We start from the raw sequence: 17,697 nt of genomic DNA, 5'->3' as shown, positions 1-17,697 counted from the left end.
GGCTAACTTGAGTTGTTTTCTGTGTCCAACTATAATTTTCTTCATTTTTAAAAGAATTAACACCGTCGGCTTTGAATTCTGACAAATGTTTCTTTCAGAGCAACTGCGAAAATAATTCTTTGCTCAAATCTGTTGCTAAATGGGGTAGCTTTAAGTTGTACGCACATACCAAAAAAGAAAATTTGACACAAAAATTTACAATAATTTATTTGTCTCTTTGTATCATGATTATATTTATACTTCTATTATTTTTTCAATTTTTACATGGCACGCAATAATCATTTTGTTTTATGTTTATGGTGCGCTGATACATTGTAATCACTTACATTACTTTGTCTTTTCAAAGCATATTTGATATTTATACAACATAATTTCGGCATCGTGATATTGTCCCTATTCACACCGTCATTTCAAATCAACATATAGGATGATTAATGAAGATCTGATCGTAGATACAGGTGGGTTTAGCTTTTTCTGTCATCATCTGCAAGATAGGCAAAAAATAATAGATTAAAGGAATCTTATAAGAAATGAAGACACTAGTAAACTTTTACAAACTTTCGTAAAATATAGTAACAAGTCTACCCCAAACAATAAAAGTCCCGTAACGTAAAGATTGCTGCCATAGTTCCGCAAATTGAAAGTTAGAGAATCTACATATTGACCAAATAACCTTATGTCAGTTTTCATGAAAAAAAAAATCACGTACTTTGAAAGTTAACTTTGTGACTGAAGGATGGACAGAAAGACAGACAGACAGACGAACAGATGGATAATGAATCTGTGCTACATATTGCTTTCTTACTATGTCTTAGGTCTCCTGAGAAAATTCCCTTGTACTTTTATGACAAAATCCACCATTTATGATTAACAAAAGGTCAGACAGATATACAAACAGAGAAAACAAAATAGTGTGCAAGTTCTCCACAGTGTCTTTTACCTATTTACCAAATTTCGTGAAAGAATCTCTTGTAATAAAAAATTGTCGCATAATCATCATTTTTTGTCATATTTTTGGAAGCAATAAAATAAAAAGACGTGCATATTTTCCCATGTTACCGTCTAACCGTATAGCAACTTTCTTGAAAGATACCTTGTACTTTTTAAGTTATCACAGGATCCCACTTTTGCCGTATTTTTTGTCATATTTTTAATATTTGTTGCCATAACAACCATATTTTTGCCATAGCAACAACATACTTTCCATATTGCCATCTATCCATGTACCGAGTTATCATATGATCCCACTTTTTGTGACTGACGGACGAACGTGGGGATGGGGGAGGGGCAAACCATAGTTGGATCCCCTTTGGTGAAAACACCATTAGGGCACTAACATGCAGCAAATTGTGTCTACCTGGTTTTGCAGAATTATCGTCTTCCACGAGACTGGTTTGCGGCGGGGTAAGGTGAAATATTCTTGGATATTTAATTGTATCCCTTTTTCTTAATCTGCGTCCAGGAAACCCTGCAAGACAAAACTCTCCGGTTACCATGATATGCAGCAATGTCTTTATATTCAAATACCAAGATATACATATGAGTGGGGATATTTATTTAAATTAGATTTATCTCAAAAGAAAGGACTTCCAACAACTGGAATTTCCAGAATTTAATAAAGCTTGTATTATTTTCCCCCTCGAATAACGACGAGGCTGCTTTGGTGTTCACTGGGGGAAAAAGTATATTTTACTCACTACAGAACTCCAATTTCAGGTTTTCTATATTTTTTGGCAAGGGTACACAGCGGTTGGCTATAATACGGTTGACTGACCCCATCCGTGCCAGAAGTGATTGCCCGAGTTCCGGGAATCCCACGTCAAATTTTGGTCTTTGTGACATCCATGGCATCTGTGCTTTCTTACCTGTTGAAGATAACAGACATTATTATTTAAATTAAATCAAAAGCGAAATAATTTTCTCTATAAATGATGTCTTTCTGAGATCTGAACTTTTCCGAGGATTTATGAAAATGCTCTGATATATTTCTATTCAGTGTCTTCTGGGAAAAAAGCAACAGCGTTAATAATCGAAAGATAAATTTTTGTTAATATATTGTAGTATGTTTTCACTAAGGACAACATTTTTGTCCATTTTTTGAAACATTGTATATTTGTATACAGAAAGAAGACCAGAACTTACTGTTTGAGCCTCTCTGGGTCCAGTTGATCTGTGATTCGTCTTGAATATCTGCTCTCGCAATGGAAGGTATAGCAAACATATGCTTTGGATCAGGTTTTAATTTCAGTGGTTTCATAGGTGAAGCTGGTTTACCTGTTGGTACAGCGAAGTCACTAACTTTTCTCATTTCTCTGGTAGAAACGGTAGGCAAACTTTGTGATTTGCTGATTTCTATACTTGAGCTTTCTCTGCTACATTCTGGCATCTGAACTTGGTCTGCGCTTTTAGTAGCTTGACTGAATCCTTGTAAATCCGATGTTTTTGTCGTTTGTATTACCGACAAAGACGAGGCTGGAGATAAATATTTTACAATTGTTGATGAATTTTCAGCATTTTCTTCTGACTGGCTAGCGGCTCGTCTTGACAACTTTGCAGCTTCTAAAGCTTTTGCAAGTTTTCTGAAAGGTTCATAAGGATCCTCTGATGATTTCGTTGCAGTGGAAAGCAAAGCTAGTTTGCTAAGATTTTCTTTGCTCATGCTAGAATCTTTTGAACTGTTTTTGCAAACATCATCTGTCGTTTCATTGCTGCTTATTTTGCTTTTGTCTTCGGTTATTGATGCAGCTAGCACCTCTTTTGAGATATTTTCTTTCTGAGATGATACTTTTTTGTTACTAGCGGTTTCCTTTAATGTGGCTTTGTCAGACAAGAGCGGCAATGTTCTGGTTTTCTCAGTCGTGTTTAAGACTGATAACGGTCTGCTTTCCTCCATCGTAGATACTTGCAATGCTCCGATTGTCTTAAACGCTGTAGATGTGGTTGCTTCAGTCGCAGTAGGTGCTCGTACTTTCACAGCTTTTTCAGCTGTAGATAAGACAGGCACTGTTCTGGTTCTCTCAGTTGTACTTGTGACTTGGTCTTTTGTGGTTCCTAGTGTTATAGTGGAGACTTGAACAACTTTAGTTACCCCAGTCGAAGTTGAGACTGGAACCGCTCTGGCTTTCACGGTCGTTGTAGAGGCTTGTGAAGGTTTGGTTTCCGTAGTCGTAGTTAAGACTGGTACCACTCTGCCTTTCTCAGTCGTTCTGACTGGTGTCGGTTTGTTCTCAATAGTCGTGGTTGAGACTGGTACCGCTCTGCCTTTCTCGGTGGTTGTGGAGACTGATGAGGTTTTGGTTTCCACTGTCGTAGTTAAGACTGGTACCACTCTGCCTTTCTCAGTGGTTGTGGAGACTTGTGAGGTTTTGGTTTCCACTGTCGTAATTAAGACTGGTACCACTCTGCCTTTCTCAGTCATTGTGGAGACTGGTGAGGGTTTTGTGTCAATAGTCGTAGTTAAGACTGGTACCGCTCTGGCTTTCTCAGTCGTTGTGGGGATTGGTGATGTTTTGGACTCCACAGTCGTATGTAAGACTGATACCGCTTTTGCTTTCTCGAAAGTAGCTGGTGCGGGTGATGGTTTGGTTACCACAGTCGTAGTTAAGACTGGTACCACTCTGCCTTTCTCAGTCATTGTGGAGACTGGTGAGGGTTTGGTGTCAATAGTCGTAGTTAAGACCGGTACCACTATGCCTTTCTCAGTCGTTGTGGAGACTGGTGAGGGTTTGGTGTCAATAGTCGTAGTTGAGACTGGTACCGCTCTGTCTTTCTCGGTCGTTGTGGAGATTGGTGAGGGTTTGGTGACCATAGTCGTAGTTAAGACTGGTACCGCTCTGCCTTTCTCAGTCGTTGTGAAGACTGATGAGGGCTTGGTTTCAACAGTCGTAGTTAAGAGTGGTACCACTCTGCCTTTCCCAGTAGTTGTTGAGACTGCTGAGGGTTCGGTTTCCACAGTTGCGGTTAAGACTGGTGCCGCTCTTCCTTTATCAGTCAATGTGGAGACTGGTGAGGGTTTGGTTTCAGCAGTTGTAGTTAAGAGTGGTAACGCTCTGCCTTTTCCAGTGGTTGTGGAGACTGGTGAGGGTTTGGTTTCCACAGTTGCGGTTAAGACTGGTACCGCTCTGCCTTTCTCAGTCATTGTGGAGACTGGTGAGGGTTTGGTCACCACAGTCGTAGTTAAGACCGGTACCGCTCTGCCGTTCTCAGTCATTTTGGAGACTGGTGAGGGTTTGGTTTCCACAGTCGTAGTTAAGACTGGTACCGCTCTGACTTTCTCAGTCGTTGATGAGACTGGTAAGGGTTTGGTCTCAACTGTGGAAGCTAAGACTGGTACCGCTCTGCCTTTCTCAGTCATTGTAAAGACTGGTGTGGATTTGGTCTCCACAGTCGTTGTGAAGACTGGTACCGCTCCGCCATTCGCAGTCGTTGTGAAAACTGGTGAGGTTTTGGTCTCCACTGTGGTAGTTAAGTCTGGTATCACTCTGGCTTTCTCAGTCGTTGTGGAGACTGGTGAGGTTTTGGTCTCCACTGTGGTAGTTAAGTCTGGTATCACTCTGGCTTTCTCAGTCGTTGTGGAGACTGGTGAGGTTTTGGTCTCTGTGGTAGTTAAGTCTGGTATCACTCTGGCTTTCTCAGTCGCTGTGGAGACTGGTGAGGTTTTGGTCTCCACTGTGGTAGTTAAGTTTGGTATCACTCTGGCTTTCTCAGTCGTTGTGGAGACTGGTGAGGTTTTGGTCTCCACTGTGGTAGTTAAGTCTGGTATCACTCTGGCTTTCTCAGTCGTTGTGGAGACTGGTGAGGTTTTGGTCCTCACTATGGTAGTTAAGTCTGGTATCACTCTGGCTTTCTCAGTCACTGTGGAGACTGGTGAGGTTTTGGTCCTCACTATGGTAGTTAAGTCTGGTATCACTCTGGCTTTCTCAGTCGCTGTGGAGATTGTTGAAGTTTTGGTCCTCACTATGGTAGTTAAGTCTGGTATTGCTCTGGCTTTCTCAGTCGCTGTGGAGACTGTTGAGGTTTTGGTCTCCACTGTGGTAGTTAAGTCTGGTATCACTCTGGCTTTCTCAGTCGCTGTGAAGACTGGTGAGGTTTTGGTCTCTGTGGTAGTTAAGTCTTGCATCACTCTGGCTTTCTCAGTCGCTGTGGAGACTGTTGAGGTTTTGGTCTCCACTGTGGTAGTTACGTCTGGCATCACTCGGGCTTTCTCAGTCGCTGTGAAGACTGGTGAGGTTTTGGTCCTCACTATGGTAGTTAAGTCTGGTATCACTCTGGCTTTCTCAGTCGCTGTGAAGACTGGTGAGGGTTTGGTCTCTGTGGTAGTTAAGTCTGGCATCACTCTGGCTTTCTCAGTCGCTGTGGAGAATGTTGAGGTTTTGGTCTCCACTGTGGTAGTTAAGTCTGGTATCACTCTGGCTTTCTCAGTGGTTGTGGAGACTATTGAGGTTTTGGTCTCTGTGGTAGTTAAGTCTGCTATCGCTCTGGCTTTCTCAGTTGCTGTGGAGACTGTTGAGGTTTTGGTCCTCACTGTGGTAGTTAAGTCTGGTATCACTCTGGCTTTCTCAGTCGCTGTGAAGACTGGTGAGGTTTTGGTCTCTGTGGTAGTTAAGTCTGGCATCACTCTGGCTTTCTCAGTCGCTGTGGAGACTGTTGAGGGTTTGGTCCTCACTGTGGTAGTTAAGTCTGGTATCACTCTGGCTTTCTCAGTGGTTGTGGAGACTATTGAGGTTTTGGTCTCTGTGGTAGTTAAGTCTGGTATCGCTCTGGCTTTCTCAGTCGCTGTGGAGACTGTTGAGGGTTTGGTCCTCACTGTGGAAGTTAAGTCTGGTATCACTCTGGCTTTCTCAGTCGTTGTGGAGACTGGTGAGGTTTTGGTCTCTGTGGTAGTTAAGTCTGGTATCACTCTGCCTTTCTCAGTGGTTGTGGAGACTATTGAGGTTTTGGTCTCCACAGTCGTAGTTAAGACTGGTATCGCTCTGTCTTTCTCAATCGTTGTTGAGATTGGTGAGGGTTTGGTTTCCGCAGTCGTAGTTAAGACTGGTACCGGTCTGCCTTTCTCATTCGTTGTGGAGACTGGTGAGGGTTTGGTCTCCACAGTCATAGTTAAGTCTGGTATCACTCTGCCTTTTTCAATCGTTGTTGAGACTGGTGAGGGTTTGGTTTCCGCAGTCGTAGTTAAGACTGGTACCGCTCTGGCTTTCGCAACCGTTGTGGAGACTGGTGAAGGTTTAGTATCCATAGCCGTTGTCAAGACTTGTACCATTCTGCCTTTCTCAGTCACTGTTTTGACTGGTGAGGGTTTGGTGTCCATAGCTGTAGTTAAGACTGGAACCGCTCTTCTGTCTTTCTCAGTCGTTGTTGAGACTGGTGAGGTTTTGGTCTCAACAGCCGTGATAACTACTGGTACCGCTCTGGTTTTCTCAATAGTAGTCGTTCCTGCAATCGGAGTTAAGTCTTTTATTGTTATGTCTTCCTCGGTCGTTGTGGAGACTGGTGAGGTTTTGGTGGTTTCGGCAGTCGTCGTTAATTCAGTGAATGGTTTGTCTTTCTCATTCTTTATGGAAACCGGTAAAGATCTTTTAACCTTTGTCGAATTTAAAACTGGGACCGGTCTTGATTTCAAAATAGTAGCGGAGACGGGTGCGGATTTGGTTCCCACTTGAGTATCATTCTCTGTTTCAGTTGTTTTTAAAGAAACGTCTGTTGTACTATTGGCCAATACAGAGATTGCATGAGTGATGTTTTCCCTTGTGAAACCAGACGAAGGTCTGGCATGGACAGACTCTACAATTACATCTTTAGTCGGGACAGTTTTACAGACGGTCGTAAAGCTTGTTTGATTTGACGTTGTAAATTGGTCGCTTGGCAAAGCAGCAATTGTATAGGCGTGTGAGGTCACAATGAACTTGTGATTATTTGGAACTGAAATGGAAAAGTAGGTTTTGATCTACAACTCCGTGTGATTTCTAAAAAGCACATATTTCTCATGAAGGCATCAAACATGTGTGCAATGTGAATATACTGACATTTCTGAACAGACTACTGGAATCATTGTAAAACAATATAAACCGACCTTTCAAAAGAGCCAGACATTTGATATTCTAGTCGGGTTGGGGTCTGGGATTTTTATGAGAAAAAAAGTCCGACAAGATTTGCTTGAAAAATATTCCGGCTTCAACATATTGAAAGAAAACTCTTGCTCCCAAATCACTACAAAATTTTGCCACAAAGACAGATGATATAAAGATACCTGTATTTGGAATATCCATATTATTTGCTTGAAATATGTTTTTAGATTTAATAATTTATTGTTATATAATAGGGTTAGTATGTATGTCATAGCAACACTTTTTTCATTATTAGAGAAGTACGCTACACTGAATATTGAACACTGGTAAAAAAGAGTGCAAGTATTGAAGTTGTTTGGCGTAATTTTGATTGCAAATATATCATATCAATAATTTCAATATATGACTATATACTGTATACATAGGTGTAGGAAGAGAAGAGTGGGACGAATGCTCCATGTTGATAAGACCATGCTGATAGTTTTATCCAAAAACCTCAAGTAAACAGAATTCAGCATTTGGCTTTTGAAATATTTAAAATCATCTGTGATACCACTTCCTGCAAATTGCAAAAGTTTCTAGGGGAAAAAACATAAGCCCTCCCCCAGCATCAACCCAAACTTTCCGACGGAAATATTAGAGCACTTTTTTTTTCTCAAAATTACATGAGCATTTTATTTGGAAATGTGCTCAAGTACATATACAAAAAGAAAGCAAACTGTAAATAATCATGTTTGTAATCTCTCTAAAAGGAAAAAAAGTTAGATTATAAACTTTCCTTTAGGAAAAACGGAATAAAATACGTGTGAAATGTCAGTTTATGACAGACAGTTTATTTCTCTCAACACTCACCAGAATGCAGGATTTAGCGTAAGAAATATCAAATTTTCCGGGCAGAACCTGCAGGAAAGGGTTTCCCCTTCCACAGTCCCCCCCCCCCCCCCCCTACGCCCATAACATACATATATATAATACTGTGCATACACTAGCGAATTCAGGAGACGCTCCCCTAAAACCCGGTAACCAGTTATTTTTGATAACCAAAAATTCAGACCTCAGACAGCTCGTTTTAGAAGCTTGCTGTTCGCTTCTCTCTGAAACCATGGTATCAGTAAGTATTAAAGTTCAGGAGAGACTGGACGATAGACCCGCTCTCTGATGATATGTCTTCGCCATAAAAGTTTTAAAATTGGAATATATTTGCACAAACGACTGAACTGGTAAATCTGTATGAATTCACCAAGATAATAAAAATATTTATTCAGTTTTTTCACTCTTTTTCCAGTTACATTTCTTGAAATTTAGAGTAGGTTAGGTACCTTTCGTAGCACTCGGGATATCCCTGGAGGGTCGTATACAAGGTGACTGGGCAGCGTGCGCTCTTAAGAATATCACTATTTTAACTATGCTTAATTAAGTCTAGAATGTCTTCCACCCAGTTTGAGCCCATAAGGCAAAGAAATATAGGCATAGATCTACCTTAAAGTCACTATGCAAGAAAAGTAACTCTCTTTAAGATGTTTTAAGCCCTATTTTCCATGTCCTAAAGGCAACTGTTGTTGCACATAATTGTTTTATGTTGTTATCAGGGTAATAATTAGGCGGCCATATATAGGCCCTTCTCAAATTTAACTTTAAAGCGGCGTGCCTCCAGATCGTTCGACAACAAAAAAATATTGTTTTTAGATATCTTGAAATAAATGCTATATTTCTTAAGAAGGCTTTAAAACTTAATTACTGACAAACTTTTTGTTACGGAAACACATGAGAGTTTGCTGTTTTTACTACTTTTTACGATGAAAATCGAAAAGCGTTCACGCTTTTACTCCAGGTAAACTGTCTCGATTATGAATATCTGTATTTGGAAGTTCAGCTATAGCGCTATTGGTTACGACGACGGGAGAATGTCTTTATTGCCGCGGCGGTCCGGGGTTCGATTCCCGACGCGGTCATCATTTTTTCTTGATTGGAATTTTTAAAATTTTTTAGAAACAAAAATCCATATTCTAATGTTCATAATATGACCAAACTTTAATTTGAAAGAAAGATTAATTTTTAGCAAAATCTGGAGGTCAGTGCCTTTAAACTGGAAATCGAAACAACGGCAAAATTATTTAACGTGTTATGTTGTCTCGCGTAACCCCGTCAGCACGATCAAATGCTACATTCTCGTGCATTCGTGTTATCTCGTGCTGCCCCCGCTAGCAGAAGAGCACGATAGAATAGGGCGACAACACAACAAAAAATATTGTTTCGCATTTTACCATGTTGCTGCCTTACTTTTATTGTGTCCTTGTACTGGCGGAGGCGCTAACATCGACAACATGACAAAATGAATTATTGTGCTGTTGTGTTGGTCGTTCTGTAGGGGCGCAAACATGATACCATCACCTGGCAGAAACTAGTTACCATATGGATAAGACTTATAATAGGAGGGAAATGACGTCGTTTAATACTAGGCTATAGGCCACCAATAACTCCCTTCACCGCCTCCTCCACCCTCAGAGGTAAAGGGTGATTATCTCCTTTACTACTTCCCAATCTCCCCCTAACAGGAATGTTTTACCCTAACAGGAATGTTCTACACTGCAATATAATTTTCTGAAAACTCAATCTGTGGGGCAGCTTCCTGTGTTTACAGTAAGGGTCGTCTGTCAGCAACAGCCATTTTTCTACGTTACTACAAAATATACAGTATAATTTCTTTAAAGTAGAAGTTCAGTTGTGGTTATAGTTTTGAATGCTGTTTATACAAGAAGATTTTTGCAGATGTCTGCCAGTTCGTGAGCAATTCGATTGTCTGTAATAGAAATTTTAGTACTTATTTCGGTAAATTGACAACAATCATGAGATAGTACTAGCAGATTGTTACTTTCAGTGTACATTTTTTGTATATCGTGTGATTATAAAATTTTAATTTGAGACAAAACACAAATTACTGATGTAGGCCCTATCATGACTATTCTGCTAATGTAAAATTAGTGAGAAGGATAGAAACTGACGCGTTGCTGCAAAAATAACAATGAACTTTGGAAGCGTGCATGCATTCACACCAGAAGATAATAACAGACTGAAATTGATAAGCGTCTACTAATGATATGTAATGAAATAAGGAAAACTAACATTTGTTTAGATTTGGTTACTATAAGAAAGACATGGAAACCTTTTTTTTTAAATGGAAATATTTCGCAAATAAATTAAAGGCGAAAAATAAATACACACCATATACAAAAGGGTTGTGAGTTTTTCTTTACAGACATATAGATGTTTATAGATGTAGCTCAAGGTAGAATAAGATCTAACGTCTTCTAATATATCTGCTTGAATTACCCCTTTAAAAGAAGTGCTAATACTGAAATTAAAAGGATTAATGTAATATAACAGATATTGGGCTTTCAAAAGAGCATAGTGTACACAATTCCCTATAGAGAGGGAGGCTTTGTCACACTTGGTCTTGGTCTTTATTTATATTAAATCAATTGATAATGCGAGAACGTGTGATTTCGCGTGCATTTAGGTTTTTCTGGACATAGAGAAAAAGTAAATTGATGCAATAAAAACATTGAGTATCTTCCATAGACCTGTTCAACGTTTTAAAATACTAGCACTTACCATCATCTACAGAATCTCCTGCGTTTTCTTCCACCAGATCATCAACATTTGTAGATGTTTGTTCGACGTCAACTGTGGCATCCCTCTTACCACCGAAAAAACGCGCTTTTAATCTTTTGGATAATCGTCTACGATTTCCCGACCGGATACTCTCCGATTTTTCTTCTGCATTAGGCTTTGTGCATGAGCACAATATATTGCCCATTTCCGCAAGGTTGTTACAATGTTAATTGCATTTTGATTAGAGTAAAATGGCTTTGTCTAACATAGAAATAATAACATCTCTGTACGACGTCCGGACGTAACTAAGACACGTCACTCTGTGCACTGAAAATGTGAACGTCACAGTAACTTGGAACTTTACTGATTGGTCAGTCTATGGGAAGGGGCGGGGCATTGCGTCGCAATGTAGTCAGTTAAAATTAAAGGACGCAGATTTGCGTCATCTACATGTGAGAACGGACGCAGTGATCTGTTGGGTCACAAGTTCGATATTCCGCTCTTCAAACTAAACTTAGCAATACTCTTGAGAGCGACTTTAAATCGAGGTCTCGTGTAGGGTACTTTACACATTGCAAGTGAACCAGGCGATACCTTTGAAAATCGGCCATCTTCTGTATACTGCGCCATAATCACTAATACTTTGTAGAGGAGTGTCGCTGGAAACTATAAATAATCACTCATTTGGATATACAAATACACTAAATAAGCATATAAAACCGATGAAAATTCGCTCTGCTCTGAAGATCAGATTTCCACAGACTTACTGCTATGCACGTGATCTTCTATAATTATGTAACCTACTATAAAGACTCGCCACAGAATAGCTTTCTTTTGTATTCCATGATGGTAGTCATGAAAAAATGAGATCTACAAATTGACAGTGACATATATGTGTTTAAATTCTAAACATTTTACTGAATGAATATAGCAGTATGCAAAATATTTGATGTAATTAAGTTGAGTTTAGACCACACTTTGTTTTCTATAGGTACTATGTAACTATACTGAAAAGAGGTTGACTGAATAAGTTTGCAGATGAAGTTGTTAAAACACATTAATTCAGGGAGGGCCTAAATTGTCCACCTGTCATCTTGTATTATAGCTGTACATGCATTATACCAGTATTATCAGAATTATTTTCACGAAGTTCCTGTGGAATGAAAAAGTACGCAACTAAATTGTGGCGGGTCTTTAAACCAAACACTTAAAAGATTTCTATAACGTGGTAACAAAATTAGACTTATGACTAAAATAATTTCGGCGGAGCATTAATCAAGTCGTATAACATCAATCTAAGAAACAGAATGTTACAGTAATTTTTAGTAAGCGTATCAACTCATGCACTTTTTCAGATTCTATAGAAGCTCTAATTTAAAAAATGGAAACAAACAAGATCCAAATAACTGTCGTCCTATCTCAATATCTGAAATATTTTAAAAAAACACACACACACAAAAAACAACATTATAGCTGTGCAAATACAATAATTGCTTTTTTAAAAATCTAGCTCAATCAGGAAATAAACCTTGTCATACCACCGCTCTCTTCTTCTTTTATAGTAATGGCAAACGTTCAATACTGATACATTATAGCCATGCGTGGGGGTTAGAGAAAGTAAAAGACTGTCAGGTTTCCTAGGCTACTCAGTCCACCTGGTGCTTCTTAACAGTTGTGATAAAAAAGGTGCAAAAACCTAAAACCTTATTTTTAAACCTTAATTCCCTTAACTGCGAATTATATATACACATAAACTGCTGTGCAGAAAGGAAGATGTTAGTAGGGTTAAAACAGAATAAAGCAAAAAGATTTGTACTGGAATTATGATGTAAACATCAGTTTAGCCAGTGCTGATTTGAATCCGGAGACTGTTTCAACACTGCCGGACTGCATGAGATGGTAATGTGTTCCAAAGAACAACGAATGAATTTTTGTAATAATCAGCCTTAGTTTGTCAGATGATTGTATAGTGTCTGGACTGTCTTGTGTAAGGTGTAACATATTTCTTTCGGGATAATAAACCATTTTGTGAAATATAATTAGTCTACTATATTGTCTTCTTCCAATTTAAGTCTTGTATGATATTTGAAACTGTGCCCGGGGTCTTGCTATAATTATTTGTTACAAATCTTGCAGCTTGTCTTTGAATGTTTTCTAGTTTATCTATATCCTTCTGATACACTAGAACAGTATTCTAAAACTGGTCTTACAATAGTGTTATAAGTAGCTGCCTTGGTAGAACTTTTAGAAGAATATATGTTACGTTTTAAGAAACCTAAGCTCTGACTAACTTTATTAGAAACTTCATTTACATGTGGAGGCCAAGATAAGTTTGATGACAACTTCCACGCCTAAATAGGTGGCTTGACGGACAACAGACTGAAGGAAAGCATTTTATCTTGTAGTTCACATCATTTTTACAACATAAAATACGCCTCGGTAGCCTAGTGGTAGAGCGTCCGCTTCGAGTGCCGGAGGTCGCTGGTTCGATTCCCGGCCGCGTCATACCAAAGACGTAAAAATTGGTACTAGCAGCTTCCTCGCTTGGCGCTCAGCAGTATAATGTGACTGGGTAGGGTATCATGCCGCATGTCTACTGGGTGGGGTATCATGCCGCATGAGGCAGCACTATAAAGTTGGGCATTGTACTCACTGCTACAAGTATGACTGAAAAATTGTTGAAAAAGACGTTAAACCCGAACACACAACATAAAATAATTTTATAAATTTTCCGAGAAAACAGCTAAATTATTCCAGTCGTATTTACCCAACAGGGAAGTTAGCATTGTAATTTTTTCAGAAAGTGCTGTTAAAAATTATATGGCAGAGATATTTTAAAGCACTCTAACGACTGATGCAAGTCTAGGATCTGAATAAGCTACTAGTACGTACATGTACTACTTTCTCTGTCAATACTATTTCTTTTTCATCTTTCTTCTGTGACAGTGTATATCCAAGTGGTTTGACATTTTGGCCGAATCGATAAAAGACAGGTTTTCTCGGGTGTGTTGTTTTTTCTCTTCAAACTTAATGGAACTTTGAGCAGGAAGAATGTTGTGTTTGAAATCAATCGTCTTACTTTTTTTCAGTTCAGATTAATTTTTAATACCTACTGTATCTTTTTTTTCTTCTTCGTCTACTCGGGAATAATGTATTACATCTATTTTATGTCCCTGGTCTACTGGAGGGCCACTTACTTGACCAGTTCTGGATTTTCCTGAACATTCTTAGAAACGCTGGTGACAAATAATTTGTCTTTGGATTTAAGATTTTTTTACAGATTTTAGTCGATATTTTCTACAATGGTTTACAGACATGCATATTGTTAAAAGAAGTCGAATACTGTTGCATTTCTTCCAACAAATGAATCGTCAAAAATATGACAAGTTTACAAGTGTGGCAATTTCCTGAGCATTAAGATTACAGTTAAAATATTATAAGTAATGCCAGACAGAAGACTCGAACCCATAACATAGATACTAATCCCCAATGATAACATGATTCCCGCCGAAACGCGAGGACGAGTCTATTTCATGATAACTGATGAAATAATAATTCATAATGTTTACCCATTACTTGACAGTTAAATATTAGTATTTCTTTCATTTTAAATAGTTACTATGTATGTGGCAACATAGCTCAGTTGGATAAACTGCAACAACAATTGGATATAAGCAACTCGTTTTGTGGGTTCGAATCTTCATGAGTTTTTTTTCAGATCTGTTTTTTTTTCTATTCGTTTTCATTTTTGTTTCATTATTTTTGTGTCTTTTTTTGATGGTTTGAATTTGTATATATGTCTTTATATAACACAATAGTATGTTCATTATTTGCATGGTTTGAGTGCATGCATTTAATCAATATAATAAACTATTCTGATCTGCCATATCGGCTTTAGATACCTCTCTGTCGTATTGTCACAGAGCTCATGAAGGAAACTTAATTTTTATGCAAAAGTGAAATAAAAATTAAGGGGACGCATACTTTGTATTTAGAAAAAAGTGGGTGGGGTATGATAAAATTTACATGCAAAAAAGTACAAGGTTTTGGTACATGAAACGGATACTGTTTCAACTGTTATAAGTACACAAAGGATTGCTCACTAAAATAAAAATGAGAAAACTGAAACAAGAAAGTTATTGTTGAATTACATAAGACTTATTGTGTACATTCAAAGTCAACAATTAAGACTTTTTGGTGCGAAAATAATAGTGCTTCACCTTGTCCAAACCTTTATGATATCAATGTCCTACAGATTCTAATTTAAAGAAAGAATGTGAGATATGGTAACTGTCTTGCTTTTCATTTCGCATATGTAAGCTAAAACACATTATTTAGTTTGTTTACAAAGTAGTGCATAAGAAAAGATACGGTGGTCAAGGAATGCCACATTCCAAAACTAATTCCCCTTAATACATTAAACATTTATCGTTACAGAAGTCTAGTGGCTTACAATAAGGGCCTAGAAATGTTGCCATTATTAATTTTTAACTTGGTATTCATGAACTACAATGCACTCAAATATCAAAACACATTCAACAAACTTTTGAAAATGTATTGTCTTAAAAATCTCTAAAATAAGGTATGAAATTTGGTTGAGAGGTCCAATCAATGTGTATATGTGCAAAAGTAACATTCTAATCTTGTTCACAAAAGTTACTAATACACAGCAGGCATGTCAATGATCAAAACTGGACGAATATACAGTTATCCTCACTTTAATGTCATTTATAATTTGTCCTTGAATTCTCCACCATACTTTTCATAACTCTGTTTGCACGAGTTGCACGAGAATGCTGTCATTCACGTAAAAAAATGGGTCAAATAAGTTGTAATTGCAATATCATCTAAACGTAATTAATGGATTATGCAGTTCAAGATAAACTTTATCTCATAACGTAACGAACATGTATAATGTTGTAACAACAACTTTACTTACACTGATTAAGTAGCAGTCGGTTTATAAGTGACTTTTTTGATTCATTTTGTGTTTGGTTATTGTTGTCAAAAGTATAACGGAAGTGCCTCACAACTGAAGCGGAAACCAGTTTGATGCGCAAAGTAGTCCAATGTAAGTAATATTTATGACAAATGTCCACAGAAATTAATAATTTTCTAATATTAAAGACGAATATCTGAATAGGATTCATTATTTGATAAGAAATTATAATCATCGACATGTTTATTTTAAAAATCGTACACGTGCTGACACCTAAGTTGTCTCCCGTTGTTTATTAGAGTTACCTTTCGTCCGGCGCAGTAATACATTTGCAGTGAATCGCCGAGAAGTCGGGGAAAATTAAAAACCATGTAAATAAACTAAAATTAACCACCTTTTCAAGATGAGATTCAAGTGATCGCCATTATGCATTTAACCCGCCTGACCTGTGTAGCATCTTACATATCTGTTCTAAGGTATTCGTTGTGTAGAATGTCATGTTATGCCCTTGCAATGCTAATCCCACTCTGACTTTTTTTGTTTACATTTTTATCAGTGAGAAATATGGCGTCCATCCCGAGCTGAACTGACGTGGCGTTAAATTTTTACATGTTTAAGCAAACCTGGTGTGTTAGAAAGAAAATCTCATCCCTTCAACATTATTTGGAACACTGTTATTGTAAAAAACCTGTTAAATTATTACATGTTTAAGCAAACCTGGTGTGTTAGAAAGAAAATCTCATCCCTTCAACATTATTTGGAACACTGTTATTGTAAAAAACCTGTTTTTTCCTTATACAAAAGCTTAATATTTTGTGTTGAATGTACTTTCACAAAGACCTCTGTTTTCCTATTACATTCATAGTACCACATCCTTATCCACAAAATACTGAATATTACAGGTGTCCATCAGTATCATATCAGTTTAGGAATATGTTTTTTATTTTCCCACCATTGATTTCTTGAATATGCACCCCTTCCGCATTTCTGTATGAACTGTGAATGTAGCAATATGCGTCCCCTTAATCTATTTATAGTCATGTTTGTAAATATCAAGTTATCGTTGGGGCATAGTACATTTGTATCTGTTTATGCGACATGGTGTGTCAACTGAGAAAATTTAATGTACATCTTTTGTTAAATTTTCAATAGTTAAACGCTATTTCGGTTCGAACATACAGAATATTTACAAGTGCCAGGTCAATACATATATGCAATATATATATATATATATATATATATATATATATATATATATATATATATATATATATATATATATATATATATATATATATATATAGTACAAAAACTAACAACTTATCCAATGTTTTGTAGTGAAAAGTGATGCATGTATGATTGACTGATTATATTAGACAGAAAATCCTGATTAGTGATAATGTATCGTAACTCCATATGCAAAGCCTTCAACTTAAGATATCTGAATTATGATTTCACGGGAATTATCAGGGTGCTGTTATTTAAAAGCATTTATTTCCAAACCAAGGTAAAAATTGTTATAACAGGTTCCACTAAACTGACATTCATGGTTTAGATTTATAGCACTATGTTAAAATGTTCCTATCAGATGAACAATTATTTATAAAATCTGCGACAATATATTAATCTTACAAATACATACATTTCTGCTATACATTTTCATAGTTCGAGATGTAAGATTATTTTCGCTTTGTGAAGTTTGGTGTAAATCCACCTGGGGCAGTCATAGGCCTTGCATAGACAAACTTTATTACATACAGACAGATGGATGTCATCCCTAGGTGGGAGACATAGTTATGCTGCCTTTAACCTTTAGCCTGCTGGCAGCAAGTGATCTGCCTTTGCGACCAGTGCAGACCAAGATCAGCCTGCACATCAGTCTGATCATGGTCTGCAATGTTTGCTATTCAGTTAGTAAATTTTCAGTGAACACCCCTTCAAATAATAAATGGTATTGTCTAAACTAAATGATGGACCAGACCATTTTAGAAATTTAGCAGGCTAAAGGTTAGCCTTTTACTAAAATTTGCTTGGTAAAAAAGAAAATCATACTGGTCAGTGATAAACAAGTGGAACTCTGTC

General features: G+C 37.6%; 1 protein-coding gene across 1 annotated transcript; it reads right to left on the bottom strand.

The window, feature by feature from the left end:
* Window positions 1-208: 208 nt before the first annotated feature.
* On the bottom strand, window positions 209-11,012 carry LOC123563432 (mucin-2-like). Its single transcript, XM_045356249.2, has 5 exons — window positions 10,677-11,012; window positions 2,143-6,918; window positions 1,698-1,865; window positions 1,358-1,468; window positions 209-484 (listed from the first exon to the last, which is right to left on the bottom strand). The coding sequence occupies exons 1-5, from the start codon at window positions 10,879-10,881 to the stop codon at window positions 465-467; spliced, it is 5,280 nt and encodes a 1,759-aa protein (XP_045212184.2). The 5' UTR covers window positions 10,882-11,012; the 3' UTR covers window positions 209-464.
* Window positions 11,013-17,697: the final 6,685 nt, after the last annotated feature.

The sequence above is a fragment of the Mercenaria mercenaria genome, chromosome 2, assembly GCF_021730395.1.
Source record: "Mercenaria mercenaria strain notata chromosome 2, MADL_Memer_1, whole genome shotgun sequence".
Classification (NCBI taxonomy): Eukaryota; Metazoa; Mollusca; class Bivalvia; order Venerida; family Veneridae; genus Mercenaria; species Mercenaria mercenaria.
This window is presented reverse-complemented; position numbering and strand designations above follow the sequence as displayed.